Source organism: Portunus trituberculatus, chromosome 44, assembly GCF_017591435.1.
Source record: "Portunus trituberculatus isolate SZX2019 chromosome 44, ASM1759143v1, whole genome shotgun sequence".
Classification (NCBI taxonomy): Eukaryota; Metazoa; Arthropoda; class Malacostraca; order Decapoda; family Portunidae; genus Portunus; species Portunus trituberculatus.
The window spans coordinates 7898869-7916368 of NC_059298.1; the positions used below are offsets into that span (position 1 = coordinate 7898869).

Genomic DNA, 17500 nt, shown 5'->3' on the forward strand with positions numbered 1-17500 from the left:
ACACACACACACACACACCGTCTTGAAGCTCCATTGAATTCGAGACAACGAGACAATCCATGTTTCGAAATCCCGAGAGATTTGTTCAACTTAGAAAACAAAAGTACGAGTTCAGATATATCGAGCAGGAAACGAAAAAAAAAAAAAACGAAAAAAATTGAAAACCAAGTGGAAAAAAGTGAAAAAAGTTTGACTAGGGATGGCAAAAGAGAGAGAGAGAGAGAGAGAGAGAGAGAGAGAGAGAGAGAGAGAGAGAGAGAGAGAGACTCCTCAATCCTCAAATATTCTTAATGATCATAAGATTCTGTCCTCCTCCTCCTTCTCCTCCTCCTTCTTTTCCTCCTGTTCCTCTTCTTCCTCCTCCTCCTCCTCCTCCTCCTCCTCCTCCTCCTCCTCCTCCCTCCTCCTCCTCCTCCTCCTCCTCCTCCTCCTCCTCCTCCTCCTCCTCCTCCTCCTCCTCCTCCTCCTCCTCCTCTTGCTCTTCATAATAGCCAAGGCGTGGGTGGAGAGAGAGAGAGAGAGAGAGAGAGAGAGAGAGAGAGAGAGAGAGAGAGAGAGAGAGAGAGAGAGAGAGAGAGAGCGTTAGGGAACATATTGATCCTTGTATTGTGGAGGGAGAGGGAAGGAGTGGAGAGAGAGAGAGAGAGAGAGAGAGAGAGAGAGAGAGAGAGAGAGAGAGAGAGAGAGAGAGAGAGACTAGCATTCTTTCACATGTCCTTTCAATGTTTATGTTTGCTTAGTGTTAATGTGACAGTTAGTGATGACAGATCTTATATTATGCTCCCCTCTTCCTCCTCCTCCTCCTTCTCCTCCTCCTTTTCGTCCTCGTCCTCCTTCTCCTCCTCCTCCTCTTCGTCTTCCACTTTCCTCTTTTCTTTCCTCATCCACGTCTTTCTTTGTCCGTTTCCAGTTTGTAATTTCTCTTTTCTCATATTCATTATCAAACACTTTCTCGTCTTCCTCCTCCTCCTCCTCGTCTTCCTTCTCCTCCTCCTCGTCTTCCTTCTCTTTTTCCTCCTCCTCAGTAGATTTGTATGTGGAGAAACGTCCTTCCTTGTCAACGGTAGTGGTGTGTTTTATTGATTCTCTCTCTCTCTCTCTCTCTCTCTCTCTCTCTCTCTCTCTCTCTCTCTCTCTCTCATGGCAAATTATGTTAAGTATACGCCGCGAAAAATTGCTTGCCTAGAGCACTGCCTTAAATTAGAGAGAGAGAGAGAGAGAAAGAGAGAGAGAGAGAGAGAGAGAGAGAGAGAGAGAGAGAGAGAGAGAGAGAGAGAGAGTTGCACAGTTGTTTTCCTGTTTTCCCTTCTCACTGGTGGTGGTTGCGGTTGTGGTTGATGTTTATCTTTATTGTATTCATATCACTATTGTTTATTACTATTACTACTACTACTACTGCTACCACTACCACTACCACTACCACTACTACTACTACTACTACTACTACTACTACTACTACTACTACTGAGCATACAAACATTTTACTCCCTATATCATCTCTCTCCTTTCTCCTTCTCTCCGTCTATCCTTCCCTCCATCCCCCCTTCCCTCCCTCCCTCTCTGCATTACACCTGTGTCTTCTCTCATTGTAGATTCATTTATGCGGTGAGGGCGGGTCAGCCAGGTGTGTGTGTGTGTGTGTGTGTGTGTGTGTGTGTGTGTGTGTGTGTGTGTGTGTGTTTGTGTGTGTTTGTGTGTGAGTGTGTGCAGTTCTTTTTCTCTTTCTCGGTGAAGAGCAACAGCAAAGCATACACGATAGGGTTGCGAATCTCTCTCTCTCTCTCTCTCTCTCTCTCTCTCTCTCTCTCTCTCTCTCTCTCTCTCTCTCTCTCTCTCTCGAAGCCTTACAATAATTTTTCCTTTGCTAATCCGCGTGCATTCTCTCCCCTCTTTAGCTCCTCCCCTTGTTCCTCCCTTCCCTTTCCTCCCCTTCTTTCTCCCCTTCTGTGCCCTGTTCCTCCCCTGTAAACCCTTTTAATCTAGCTCCCCTGTTATGCTCTCTCTCTCTCTCTCTCTCTCTCTCTCTCTCTCTCTCTCTCTCTCTCTCTCTCTCTCTCTCTGCCTCATCCCTTTCTTTAAACTCTTCTTCTTATCTTTACGTCTAACAGAGAGAGAGAGAGAGAGAGAGAGAGAGAGAGAGAGAGAGAGAGAGACTTAAATAGTAATTAGACTTAATGTGAGTTTAAGTATAATCTTTTCAGTTTAATTGCGATAACGCGTGTCGGTGTTAGTTGGACACACACACACACACACACACACACACACACACACACACACACACACACACACACACACACACACACACACACACACACACACACACACACAGTCACGTGGTGATTAACGTACCGTGAATGTGTGTGTGTGTGTGTGTGTGTGTGTGTGTGTGTGTGTGTCCTAAGTATATTATGCTTTTTCTGTATATTCATTTATTCTTTATAGTTACTTTTTCATTTATTTATTTTGTTTATTTTTTTTTACGCGTGTTGCTTGTTTCGGTATTTGTGTTCATTTGGTTTTGTTTTATCTGGCTTCCTTTCCCCTTTCCCTCCCTCCGTCCCCCACTCCACGCCTCCATCTATTCCTCTCTCACTCTCCTCACTCCCCTCTCTCTTTCCTTGTTCTTTCTATTAGTGTCCGTTTTCGTCTTCCTTTCTCTCACGTCACTCATCCATTCATCTTTTGGTTCCTCGTATCTTTCTCTGCTTCTCCTCCTCGCTTTGTTGAAATGAAGAGACACACACACACACACACACACACACACACGGGACGTACCTTGGTGTCGGGCTCCTTGGTGCTGAGGTCGTCAGGTTCGAAGGACTCCTTCACCTCCTCCACCTCCACCTTGACCTCTGCCTCACTCTTGTTGTCCTCCCCCTCCGCCGCTGACACTGACCCGGCCACTGACCCGACCTCCCCTTCTGACTCCTCCCCGGAGATCTTCGGGGGTCGGCCTCGCCTTCTCTTGGCACCGTACGTGGCGGAAGGCGAAAGGGGCGGTCGTTTTAGGGGCGGTGGATCCCCGGCCAGTGGCGTGAGCGGCGCCATTGGGACCACGCCCGGGGCTACGCTGGGCGGGGCGGCGCCGGTCATGGCCTGAGGCACCAGGTAGGCGGAAGAAGTCGACGAGGTGCTCTCAAGGCGCTTCTTCTCGTTGACTTCCGTGAGGCCCTTGATCCTGAGGGATTCCGCCACCCGCAGGAAGCCCGAAAGGTTGTCCTGGTCGACGGACACCTCACCGCGGTACATGAAGTCCAGCAGGTCCCGCATGTCGGTGTAGCGCACGTCTTTCAGGATCACGATGGGGTGCTTGTCAGGGTGTGACGCCAACACCGCCTGGGGAGAGACCAGAGGAAGGATGAGACCATGGCGATGTCTGACCTAACCATACCTAACTTGACATAACCTAACCCAAGACTCCCTAACCTAAATTAAAGCAGCGTAACACGTGTCTTTGTCGCTGGAGTTGTACTATGTTATAAGCATTTCAAGTCGCTAACGTGTCACTTGTCTGCTTTTTGGACGTACAGTTAAAAAGGAATTATTTTAGTAGGCTGTGGTGTAATGAAGCGAAGCACGTTTGATGGCGCCCTGCCACACCACTGAGGCATGATGATGACAGCCATGAAACAGCCACGCATGTATTGATTAGCCTTTTTTTAGACCTCTCTAGTCAGTGCCGCAGTGGAATAACAAATAATTATCGATTTCGGTCCCTTTAATATTGCGGTAAATTAGATAAGAGGTAGACACGAGACAGATGCATTGTTCTGCTCTGGTTAACTTAGATTTTTCAGCTGGATGAGAGACGTTGCTTGTACTGTGAATGGAATAGAAAAAAAATATAAGGAGACCTATATTTACTAAACGCTATTAAACACGCTATTGTTTTTTTACGTCTTAGAATGGAGAGATAAAGAAATGTAGGATGAAAGTAATGAGTGTTTCAGTCCTGCCTCTGCCACGTCGTCTCTCTTATTCCCATGCTAACACATATACACTTTCCTCCCGGCCCCTCCCCTCCCTGCCCCTGCCCCCTCCATACCCCTCACAGCCTCTCATTCCTCCCCTACCTCCCCTGCCTTCCGAGCTCTCAACTCTTCAGTGACCAGCCCATTAACCTCCCTCTTGTCTCCACATCCCCTCCCTCTTTCCCTCTCTCCCTTCCGCCCTTGTTCACTTCCTCATTAGCTCTTCCCCATACTCTCCTCTTTTCTCTTTGACTATGCTCTCTCTCTCTCTCTCTCTCTCTCTCTCTCTCTCTCTCTCTCTCTCTCTCTCTCTCTCTCTCTTGCTCTTGCTCTCTTTTATCATCTTATTTTAGTTTCCCTTTTATCACAGTCTTTTTTTTTTTTGTCATAATTTTTACTTCCATTTATTAATTCATTCATAATTTATAGTGAAGCGTGCCGTTCTTTCCCCGTAAAATCCAGATTGATAATAATAAAAAATACACGCATTCTTTTCGTGACCTCTAACACACAGCGATCGTGACCCCTCACCTCTCAACTCTGACCCCTAGGCCCTCTTCTTTTGACCCCCTGACACCACCGAGGACCGACCCCTGACCCTTAGGATGCGACCTTTGACCTCTTCGTCCACCCTTCCTTCCCAGTCCCTCTCTCTCTCTCTCTCTCTCTCTCTCTCTCTCTCTCTCTCTCTCTCTCTCTCTCTCTCTCTCTCTCTCTCTCTCTCTCTCTCTCTCTCTCTCTCTCTCTCTCTCTCTCTCTCTCTCTCTCTCTCTCTCTCTCTCTCTCTCTTTCCTAACGCACACCCACTCCACCTACCGCTCTCTGGCTCTCCCTGTTGCTCTCCCTCTCTCTCACTGTCCTCAGTTTCCTTTGACCTTTCGACCGATATGCTCCTCACTATCCAATCCACGCCCGGCCCCGCGATGTGCTGCTCACCTGTCTTCTCTTACCTGTATATACCTGGGCTTGTTCTTTCTTCTCTCTTTACTCTCTCTCTCTTTCTTTCTTTCTCCTATCTACCTTATTATTATTAGTATTCGTGTTTGAGTTTTTAGTTATTTGTCTTTCTGTCTGTCTGTTCTTTTTTTTTTTGTTTTTTGATATTGTTTTTCTGGGGATTTTCTGATTACTGTTTGCTTTACATAGATTCTTTTCTGGCATTGTTTTTCTACTCTTTTCCGTCTCCTCAGTTTCTGTCCTCACGCCTGTCCTGTCTCTTCTTTTATATACCTGTCCTAATTATTTTTCATTTCCATGCATCGCCTTTATTATTGTCTTACTTTCCTTTTTTCAACGTATAATTAATCTCATATATCTGTCAAAATTTTACTCTCACACGTGTCTGTCTTTTCCTTATACACCTGTCCATCATCTTATTCTGGCTCTCTCTCACCATCAATTTTAGAAGATTTCAAGATAACTGTCCTTTCTGTCCTTCCTTTATATACCTGTCCATCACCTTCACTTTGTCCTGATTTCCTCTCTTAACATCATATAACGGAGATTTCAAGACATTCTTAATAATTTTGAATACTTTTATTGGCTGCGCTCTTTGGAAAATGGTATCTTCAGTGGGACTTTATTGTACTAATAGTTAGAGTTCCTTATATTCTGGCCTTTTTGATATTTTTAACTAATTTATCTGACATTCTTACCCATGCCTTACTTCTTCTTCCTCTCTTCTACATCTACCATCACTACCCCACACCCGTAGCACACCACCTCCTCCTTCTCATCCTCCTCTTCCTCCTTCTCCTCATCCTTCTTCATCTCCTCCCACTCCTCCTCAAATTCCTCTCCACGCTTCCCCTCTCGTGACCTCCATTTGCATGACCCAAGATTTATAGTGACATTAGGGCGCTCTGTCATGACCTAGCCTCCCTCGCCTGACCCTTAGTCCACTTCTCTTTTCCCCGTGTCTCTATTTCCGGCTCTTCCACCTCTCCTCCTCTTGCACTCTCCTCCTTTGGGTAATCTCCAAGGAAACTCCATTACTTAGTCAGCGTTTTCTTTCTCCCTCTTGATGTTTCTGTAGCTTTTATTATCTTGTCACTCTTTTTCTTACACCTACGTATGCACATTGTTCTCTGTTCTCTTCTGTTCCGCAGTGCTTTCTTCATCCTCTCCTAAATTCTTCCTTGTGCTCATTGTTTTGTCTCTTATTCACATCTATGCTAAATTTTTCTCTTTTCATTTACTTTTCACCTTTACCTGTCCGTCTCACCTTCCTATTTTTACATCTATATTATCCTGTGCTCTTTTCTGTCTCCTTCACCTTCATCTCGCCTTCATTCCTCAATTTTTCAACTACACGCCTACACCTGATCATTTCGCCCATCACTCTCCTATCCTCTCTTCTTGCGGAGCATAAAACCAGTCAGTCAGTTATTCACTCACTCACTTAGTTAGTCACTCAGTCAGTCAATCAATCGGTCGGTCAATCAGTCAGTCATGACACCTACATCTACAAACTTCGCTATATGATATCTTCTTAGCGGCGTGCGTGTGCACCCGCGCGCGCGCGCGCACGCACGCACGCACGCACGCACGCACACACACACACACACACACACACACACACACACACACACACACACACACACACACACACACACACACACGGACACACAAATCGATGCGTCCATTAACACAGGAATCCCATAATATAATCTGGGCCCTTTCAAGATCCTCCTAATAGGCTTTATAGAGCATTATAAACACACACACACACACACACACACACACACACACACACACACACACACACACACACACACACACACACACACACACACCTGGAAGTAGGGGCTGCAGGCGGAGAGGACAACCTTGTGGGCCTTTAGCGTCATGCCCTCGACCGCCAGCGTGACGTCGACGAAAGATTCACTTTGGAGGAGTTGCTCGAACACCGAGATGATGTTGGACTGGTGGTTGTTCCAGCGGAGGCAGAACTGTTGCGGAGACATGGCCATTCTGACGCCCGGCGACACCCTGTAGGAGGAGACAGAGAGAGGGTCGTGAGGAGGAGGACTCTAGTTACTTGGCTCTTTTGTTATTCTATGCTATGGAGGTTGTGGGATGTTTTTGTTGTGGGATTTGCTGATAGTGTTATTGTTTGACTTGAAAAAGGTGGTTGAGAAGAGGAGATAATAGGAGGCCATGTGGTGGTAGGTGAAGACGATGGAGGAGGAGGAAGAGGAGGAGGACGGGTGGGTGGGTGAGTGGGCAGGTAATATGGTGCTTGGAGGTAAACGTGAGGACACCCAAGGATTTCATTAGCATAGCAATACAGTTTCAAGTCTTGTATGTCGTTCTGTTGTTACACTGCCTTAAAATTGTTGGCAACGGGAGAGAGAGAGAGAGAGAGAGAGAGAGAGAGAGAGAGAGAGAGAGAGAGAGAGAGAGAGAGAGAGAGAGTTGTATTTCCACTTCATTTTCATCTTATGTCATTTGTCATGAATAAAATACTGCAAGGACATGATTATGCTATCCTCGGTAACATCTCGCGTAGGAGAGAGAGAGAGAGAGAGAGAGAGAGAGAGAGAGAGAGAGAGAGAGAGAGAGAGAGAGAGAGAGAGAGAGAGAGAGAGAGAGAGAGAGAGAGAGAGAGAGAGAGAGAGAGAGAGAGAGAGAGAGAGGCAAAAGGAGGGGAGGAGGAAGTGAGGGTGTACTGACAAGTATATTTAAAGGGAGGGAGGGAGAGGAAAGAGGGATAATGTTAGTCATGGTCGTGAAAGCAAAATTACTTTATTGTTATTATTGTGTTGGTTTGTGTTGTGAGTGATATGTGTTAATGGACGTATTATGGTAGCCTCGCTTGTCTTTGTGGCGGCGCGACACTGCCTCTTGCTGGTGTTTTGCAGGCAGTAAAACAAGATTTTTATAGCCGGTGATAAAAAGAATGAGGGACTTGTACACTTAAACTCAGACGTCAATTTTTGGTAGTAAAAATGAAGAAAAAAAGTTTCTAGATAGGAAAAAAGTTTTCAGCTTCATAAAAAAAGTCGAGGTTACGTCGGTATAGTAACATAGTCAGAAAGGTTTGCAGGCAATGAAAAGTAAAAAGAGCAAGTGAAAAATAGGTTTGTCGGTAATCAAAAACTGAAAAAAAAAGTTTGAAGATAGTCAAAAACAAACAAACAACAAAAAAAAAAAAGGTGAGAACGAAACAGGCGTTGTGACGGACAAGGGCGCGTGGAGGCTATTTTGAGCCTTTCAGCGTGTAGAACAGAAACGACCTGTGACTTGCGAAGTTGCAGTGTTTCCGTACACGAGGGTGAGCCCCGAGGCGCGCGTCTGCTGTCACCAGCACGCCTCGACGCGCCTCGTTATTTTTTCGCCGCGGAACTTGGCCCGTGTTTGTGCCGACGAGGGGGACGCGGCGGCCTCGTGCTGATCAATGCTTTATGCCCGGAACGCTTTACGCCGCCAACCCGCTGCTGTTAGCCGAGGGTGGGCGGGACGCGGCGATCGATAGGTGTGCCGGGTGCGCCTCAAGGGTGACGTGCGGTTAATTAAGCGACAATAGAGCTCGTGATTGACCTGTAGTTACACCTTGGAACACCTTGGCGCGCAGGTGTTCGTAGGCCAGGCGTGTTGAAGAAGCAGGCGGGAAGAAGGGCTGTCGATATGTGTATCTGGATGTATCTTGAGGCGGCAGGAGTGACGTGTGCGGCGCGTGTTGTGCTGCGAGGCATTCACGTGAATAGTGCAGCGTCTCGGACTTCCGATAGCGTATACTGTCACGGAAGGAAATGTTTTCTTGGGGCTTCTAAACCCTTCGGACATGTAAGAAGACTCAGACGGCAAGCGGAACATGAGTGCCTCGCCTCGCCCACACAGACAGGAACAGTGGCGGGGGATCCAAACATTCCTCCTCCCTGTGTTTCGTGTCGGTCGAATCTGGCTCACGTTTGGCTCACGTTTGGCTCTCGTTTGGCTCGCGTTTGGCTCGCGTTTGGCTTGCGTTGGTTGCGTTTGGGCGACACAAGTGAGGCATTAACCAGCGCCACGTGGGGAGTGATACAGGCGAACCGGCAGGAGAAAGGCGTCCAGCGGCTATTTTTAGGCGGGAATGCGGAGGCGGGGGCGAGAGGGAAGCGAGGGTGCGGATCTGTGGGCGGTGATCATCGTAATTGCCTACGACGGCGCTGCAGTCGACCCGGTAAGGGAAGTGACGGGACATGACTCGATGGGGCGCGCGTCTCGCCTTTGCTTTAATTAAGGTGGACATTTTTCAGTTGTTTTTAATGTTTTCTTTCAGGTGAGAATGATATTCCTGACGCTTTTCTCCAAATATTTTCTAGAGTTTTGTTTGTTGTGTTTTTCTCTTCCGTAAACCAGAATGATCGTTGGAAAAGTCTCAGAAAAAAACGACCACTTTTTCTTTTTTATTTTCGTGTGGGGTGTGTGGCAGAAAGGGTAGGAAGGGAGGAAGGACGGAAGGGAGGGATGGAGGAAAGAGCATCAGCGGGAGGAGGATGAGCGCCAGGTAACCAACTCGAGGCAAAAAAACACTTTGTACTCTTAACCCTCCGGACAAGAATTTCAGTCCCAAGAGAGCCAACGTACCGCGGCCCTGGAGCTCCGGATGGTAAGATATCAGTGGGCGGCGGAAAGAGCCTCTTCAACAGGGAATGGTTGGAACATCGGTTTAAAGGTGGAAATGTTAAGAAAGAAAGTACAAAAAAATCCTTATAGAAGAGGTAGTCAATATTTTCGAGAATATTTCCAAACTGATGCTAACGGATTTGTATTAATAATCATGGCGAAATTGTACAATAGAAGCAAATGAGGGAAAATAAAGATAATAAGAAAAGAGCAATGCTTAAACAGTTTCCAGGATTCTCGGACTCTTCTAAACCAATATAGCGTCATTGTACAACCATTGCAGAAGAAGTACAATATAAATACAAAGGAGTGATAGAAACAAGAGGAATAAACTGAGATACTAAGCAACACAAAGCAAAGTTTCGTCGAACCTTCCAGCCCAACCTTTGAAATATAACGCTGGAAATGTACTGGAGTTATTTGTTGTTGAGCCGTGACAAGAGACAAGACCCGCTGACCCACACCTCGAGACCCGTGGAAAGTAAATAGTTGCCTGGGACGATTAGGCAACTACTATCACACACACACACACACACACACACACACACACACACACACACACACACACACACACACACACACACACACACACGAATAGAAAATAGTTACATAATACAAAACAAAATGAAAATTAAATGAGTATAAAAGGAATGAAAAAGAGACAAGTTATGATATAAAACTATAAAAAAAAAACAAGGTAAAAAAATAAATAAATAAGCCCCCATCAATTCTTCACGCAAGGAGGAGGAGAAGGAGGAGGAGGAGGAGGAGGAGGAGAGGAACTAAACAACCATACCTGGCCAAACTTGATCTCGTCCTGACCTAAATATGGAGCGAGCACTAATTGCAAGTAAACTCCATGTCTGGATAAGGAAAACCCAACAACTTTATAAAAACGCGAACTGGTGAGGTAGAGGTGTGTGTATTTTGGGAATGGCATGGCACAGGAATGGTCGCGAGCCGCAGGAACGAGGCTTAGGGAACAGGTAAAGTTAGGCAAGAGGTGGTCGTGGGCAGCGGAAGGTGTCTAATTATCTGTAGTAACGCGTCCAAATATCGGGAAGGTTCAGAGTGAGAGAGAGAGAGAGAGAGAGAGAGAGAGAGAGAGAGAGAGAGAGAGAGAGAGAGAGTAATGGAGGGTAAGGGTGATTAATGATGATAATAGCAATAATAATAATAATAATAATAATAATGATGATAATAATAATAATAATAATAATAATAATAATAATAATAATAATAATATGACGTGTGGCTGCTTTGTTGAGTGGAAAAAATGAATATTGCTTGCTTGCTGCACTTTGATTTCAATTACACACTTTATTATTTTCTCATTTTATGGTATTGATTCATATTTGTCAACATCATCATTATCACTAAAATTATCACCATCACTATCACCATTACATCACCATTAGCTTCACTATCACCATCAACACCACCATAACCATCACCATCCCCTCCTCGTCACCATCGCTCCCCCGGCAACTGGTTCACGCCTCGTCCTCGCGTGGCGCCGATTGATTCATCAACTTTACGCGTGGCAGGACGTTTGATGCTTTGACAGTCTTGGGCGACACAATAGACATTCATTAAGAGTAGATAAAGCTATCCTTCTTTCCTTCTCTTCTCATTCTTCCTTCCTTTCTTCCTTCCAGCACTTCTCTTTAATTTTTTTTTGTTTCCAATGCTTCTTCCTCAGTATTTCCTTTGTCTCATCCTTTGTTTATTTTTTTCTGCTTTTCTATTATTCGTGCAGGTGATGTTTAATATGATGGTTTAGTGTTTTCATTATGTGTTATTTGTTTTCATTCATGTATGTAATTCTGGGTGTCTTTTGAATTGAATGATCGGAAAACAAAGAAAACAAATACTTCTGATTTATTCCTCTTTTCTATCATGCGTTTAGATCTGAATATTTCATTACCACAATTTCATTCCTTAACCTTCTCTCTTTGACCCAAGGCACGGTATTGATTGAGAACAACTCATTACTGCACGCTATGCATTCCTCCCTTACACGTTTACTTACATGCCACTTATCGTAAATGACGTTGGTACATCAGTGACTCATTCCCCACCTTTGCTAGTACTGCCTCACGCTGCTGCTTTGTAAGAGTGAGGCATGCGTGGCTTCTCAGGCCCGGCTATTAAGCGTGACTATTTAATGAGTACTCTCTTTTGTGTCACCTCTAGGTACTTCGTTAAGAGATCGATCAGTGTCGTGCGTCATGCCTAAGGTACATAATCCTTCTTAACGGCTTCCAATTCCCTTTGAAATCGAATCGGAACCCCCTTGTATTTCATGCTTCCCAGTCTTTAATTTTACACCTGCTCTCACCTTTCCCCGTTGAGCCGCCAGTCGATATCACCTCCTCTTTCTAGTATTGACTTCCTATTATTTTTCGCCCTCCCTCCTGACTCCCTCCATTCCCTTCTCTCTTTCTCTCTCTCTCTCCCTCTTTCTCCCTCCCTCACGTGCACCCTCTTCCACCCTCTTACCGGCCGTCCATCCCCTTCTTGCAACCTTATCGAACAGAATCCAAATCCCTTCTTTTCTTTCTTCGATTCACCAGTGCCACCCTTCAAATCCTCCTTGGTCTCCCCTCTTCCGGCCTCTTCCGACCATTCCTGAGGGTTGGGTGTCGAATGAGTGAGTGAGGGAGAGTGAGGGAGGGAGGGAAGGAGGGAAGGGGTGGGACTGTGAGGGTAGGTGAAGGAAGAGTTATGAGTATGGTGTAAAGGAAAGAGAAAGGTGATAGTGAGAAATAGGAACGTTAGAAGCATGTGTGGATGAGTGGTAGAGGTGGTGAGGGAGGGAGAATAGTGAGAAGGGATGGTGAGAGGAGGATACGACGCCTGTCAATCTTGGTGAATGATTGGTTGGTGTCCGTAGAGGCAAGGATGATTAGTGATTGAACCGCGAGGTGGCGCTTCGGGAATAGATGGATGTGGTGAGACGAGGGAATGAGTCTCTCTCTCTCTCTCTCTCTCTCTCTCTCTCTCTCTCTCTCTCTCTCTCTCTCTCTCTCTCTCTCTCTCTCTCTCAGCCACCAATATCTTGTTACTTTTATCCTCTTACTTGTACCTTTCCTTCCCCTTCCCCTCCCGTTGGTCTTTTCCTCTCCCTTCCCCTCTTTTCTCCCTTCTATAATCGGTCATATGCCCCTTCCATCCTATTAACTTTTGGGTTTCTCTCTCTCTCTCTCTCTCTCTCTCTCTCTCTCTCTCTCTCTCTCTCTCTCTCTCTCTCTCTCTCTCTCTCTCTCTCTCTCTCTCTCTCTCTCTCTCACACACACACACACACACACACACACACACACACATAGGTCATTGCCCTTACCCTCTCATCTTCCCCATCTTCCTTACATTTCTTGTGTTCCTCTAATTCCACTTTTCTTTTTTTTTTTTTTAACCTTCTTAGCTTTTTTCTTCTTCCGGATCCTCTTACTGTACATCTTTCTTCTATTCTCTTTCCTCCTCTTCCTTCTCCTCCATCTTTTTACCTTCTCCATTTTCTTCAACTCTTCCAATGTCTACCTTTCACTTTTGTGTGTGTGTTGAATTTCTTCTATTTTCATTTTTCTTTATGCTTTCAATACTGTTAATGCTTCTTATTTCCTATTACCCAATTAAGGATACTTATTCCTTCCTACCTTGGTGTGTATACAAAAACGCTGTTCTCTCTCACCATGACTATTTTCAAAGGCCACACGAGGATAATTAGTGGGATTTTCAAGTTATAGTGTAGAAATCTTATCATATTGTCTGTAGAGCCGTAAAAAACACCTAAAAATTTAGTTTAAATTTAAATAATCCCTCTTGTAATAGTGGAGGTAAAGTACAGAAGTGTTTGAGAATACGAATCCTTATCCCTCCATCCCTTATCTTCCCCTTCTCATTATTCCCTTTACAGCTAACGTCTACATCTCCCCACCTACTCGTTTCTCCCTACTCCTTTTCTATCCTGCAAGACCCTAACCACCTTCCTCTCTACCTTCATTCCCCGAGGCGCTGTGATAGCATCGGGTCACGTCTCCTGCAAACTACTGAGGAGTGTTGGATCACCGGGAGGATAATTGCAATGCGTACCGGTACAGGACCCCAGCCGCTCACGACGAAGAGAGAGAGAGAGAGAGAGAGAGAGAGAGAGAGAGAGAGAGAGAGAGAGAGAGAGAGAGAGAGAGAGAGAGAGAGAGAGAGAGACAGGGAATCAGGGGTGTCTGCAATGGTTCAAGAATATCTGTTTAAATTTGTTTGCTGAGGAGAAAAGTTGTAACTGTGAGGATGAAAATATAATGAGAGAGAGAGAGAGAGAGAGAGAGAGAGAGAGAGAGAGAGAGAGAGAGAGAGAGAGAGAGAGAGAGAGAGAGTTGTAGGACATCGTATTAAGAAATTTTGAAAGTAGAGGTGGACTGCTGAGTTAAGAAGGAACAGGAAGGGTAATATGGAAGAAGAAAAGGTGGGAGAAGAAAAATAAACAAAGGAAGAGGAAGAGGAGGAGGAAAAAGCCGCCGAGACCAAAGCTCTGCTGTTCCTTGGACTAATAACTCGCCCCATCTATAATTACACGAGTCCTCCTCCTAAGGTGTTCCATTTTCCTTGGCGTCGCTTCTTCTCGTCACGTTTTCTAAGGACGCGTGTCTCTGTTCCCGCCGCACTGCTTCACCACCACCACAACCACTACCTCTTACTCCACCTCTTCCTCCTCCTCTTCCTCCTCAGAGTCTTGCTTACCCAAATGAATCTGTCACCTGGTCAAATCTCACCTGTCCTCTAGTCACCTGTACCTGACCTATGCGCTGAGTGAATGCTTTGGTTTGTCTGGCTTATATTTTCTTCTACGCAGTTTGTCAATGCGTTAAGTGTTCCCCTGACCTTCAGAAACAGCCTGCCAAGTAGCTTAACGTACACCTTTCCAAATCGAGCGTATACATTTCTCTCTCTCTCTCTCTCTCTCTCTCTCTCTCTCTCTCTCTCTCTCTCTCTCTCTCTCTCTCTCTCTCTCTCTCTCTCTCTCTGTCTGTCTCGATCGTTTTTTCTCTTTACTGCAATGCTTACGTACTTAACACATGCTCGAGTGGTTTTGTCATGGATTGTCGCACACACATACACACGCATTTACGAACACAGACATACGCACACACACAAACAAACACACACACACACACACACACACACACACACACACACACACACACACACACACACACACACACACACACACACGGTAAGTTAAATCAGCGACACACGTGGAATAAATCATATCACTTGAGATTCGAGTAAGTGTGTGTGTGTGTGTGTGTGTGTGTGTGTGTGTGTGTGTGTGTGTGTGTGTGTGAATACATGTGATACTTTCCATAATACGCACCATTCATGCCTCCAGCCAGCCAGCCGCAGCACGCACGGACGCACTCATTCACTCTGCCACAAACTTTCACCATGTGCTTCTCCGTCTGGTCATTCTGTGTGTGTGTGTGTGTGTGTGTGTGTGTGTGTGTGTGTGTGTGTGTGTGTGTGTGTGTGTGTGTATTTACTTCCTGCTGTTAAACACCCGTCACGTGTCTCAATCTCACCTCATTATCACTTCATTACATTTACTTGATAATTGTTTCAAGTAAGTTGCTTTAATGTTCCTCTTATTCGTTTACTTTTTAGCGTTATTTTGTTCTGTATTTTCTCTCGAGCCGAATTTCTCACAATGTCTCTTTCGTGTCACGTTTATAATGGTCAAATTTCCCAAAATACCACATTCTTGGCACGTCGTCTCCCTTAGAAACCGTCTACACACACACACACACACACACACACACACACACACACACACACACACACACACACACACACACACACACACACACACACACACACACACACACATGGGTTCATTCAGAAAGAAAAGGAAACGGTCGTCATTTTTTAAACATCTTTGTTACTGTTCTTTGTTTATTTTCCTTCCTCGTGTTTTATTAATGTATTCGAATACAAGGCAGACATTCATCTACATACACACAAAAACGCACGCACAGACAGATACACTAACATTTACAACCACACGCACTTTGCTAAAAACGCACGCGTACACGCACACTCGCACACCAGTATTTTTTTTTTTTTTTTTGGCGAGCACGGGCCATACTTACATGTGTGGGATTAAGAAGGGGAACATGGAGGAGGAGGCAGGTCAGGTGAGGCGAGAGGAGGGAGGAAGTCGGAGCAGCATCCTGGGACTTCGTTACTCGTTCACTGCAGCATCGCGCGAGCCACTCATCACTATGCACTTCACTATCAACCAACCCTCACTATACTACTTTACTATAGGGATGGTGCACGGACTTTCCCTACAGCACGGTGTATGAAGGGACACGTAACAAACACACGCAACACACGCACGAACGTTCGGTGGAAAAAAAAATCACTTATAGACGGTAGAAAAAAGTGAACCGGGTTTGCTAATATTTATTCTTTACGCGGCGTATCACATTTCCTGGAGCAAATATTGGTGGTTAAAGATTCCGTTTTCGCTTGATTTGTTATGATTATTTGTAGCGTTACGGCGGATTGATCGGCGAGCGAGCGAGTGAGCGAGCGAATGAGCGAGGAGGGAGCGAACAGATCACGCGCTTATTTCCTCTCTTGTTATTATTAATGTTTTTTAGTACGACTTACTTTCAATTTAAGTTCAGGTCTTCGTTAGTACAAGTCCGCCACATGTCAGGTGAACACAGGTCCCTTCGTTAGCTGCCACGGGTCACATTCACTTGTTTATTGTAGTCCCCACACCGTTTGTTTCCCTTCCTCAGGTGTTCCAGTTTCACGTGGATGTTTCGGCCGACACTTCTCTCTTGTCTCACTTTCCTTATTTTTTTTTCTTAAAGTTCCCGCCGGAATGGATTTTGCAGTTTGCCCAACTTGACTACAATGCTTTACTGGCGGAGTCTTGCGTGGGGTGATGGCGGCGTGGGTATTGTTGTTGTGGTCGTTGGTATGGTGGTGGTGGCTGTAGCGGAGGTGTGGGGCGGGCAGCACTAGTAGCAGCAGCAATGGATTGCGCCATGACGGGACGACACACGGAACACATACACACACACATACACACACCAGCGGCGAGCGCACCCAGACCCGACCCGTACCCGTCACCCGGCCAAGGTGGACTGATCAGCTCACACACACACACTCGCCGTTTTAGCGCTCGCCGCACCCGCCGGCCGCCGATCAATTTCAGAGCCACGGGAAGTCTACGGTAACGACAAGCCGCGTTTAACTAAGTCCACTCACGATGTTTTCTCCACATTTTCGATCGCAGCGGTGAAAGTGTTGGCATTATTTACTAATCGTAGTGCTACTGGTGTTGGTGTTGTGGTTGCGATGGTGTTTGGTAGTGGTGGTGGTGTTGGTGTTGGTGTTGGTGGTGTTAGTGGTGGTGGTGGTGTCGGTTGTTTCTGCGGTGAAGAGTAGTCGGGCACTGCATGATGTAGAAATAGAATAGTCGAGGGGCTACACGGGGTGACAAGAGAGAGTAAAATCAATGGATCAATAACAGACTTCGCTGTGAGTGAGAGTGCGTGGAGGAGGAAGAGGAGGAGGAGGAGGAGGAGGAGGAGGAGGAGGAGGAGTAGGAGAAGGAGGAGGAGCTGTTGGTGGTGGTGGTGGTGGAGGTGTGGAGGAAGAGATGGTGGAATGGAGGAGGAGCAGAAGCTGAAGGAAGAAGAAGAGGAGGAGGAGAAGGAGGAGGAGGAGGAGGAGGAGGAGGAGGAGGAGGAGGAGGTGGAGGAGGAAGAGGAGGAGGAGGAGGAGGAGGAGGAGGAGGAGGAGGAGGAGGAGGAGGAGGAGGAGGAGGAGGAGGAGGAGGAGGAGGAGGAGGAGGAGGAGGAGAAGGAGATACAGTGCTAGCTAGGGACCCTACTCTCTCTCTCTCT

General features: G+C 46.1%; 1 protein-coding gene across 6 annotated transcripts in view; it reads right to left on the reverse strand.

Moving 5' to 3' along the window:
- Positions 1-17500, reverse strand: part of LOC123518552 (protein tramtrack, alpha isoform-like) — a 140913-nt gene that overhangs the window by 72548 nt on the left and 50865 nt on the right. For 3 of the 6 annotated variants that reach the window (XM_045279386.1, XM_045279388.1, XM_045279387.1), the window contains exons 2-3: positions 6767-6962; positions 2776-3336 (exon numbers count right to left, since the gene is read on the reverse strand). In XM_045279386.1, the coding sequence (XP_045135321.1) occupies positions 2776-3336; positions 6767-6943 (738 nt within the window). In that variant the 5' untranslated portion in view covers positions 6944-6962. Of the gene's footprint in view, positions 1-2775; positions 3337-6766; positions 6963-15724; positions 17117-17500 lie in introns of those variants that run through there. The other 3 variants (XM_045279390.1, XM_045279389.1, XM_045279385.1) reach the window with 3 other exon arrangements.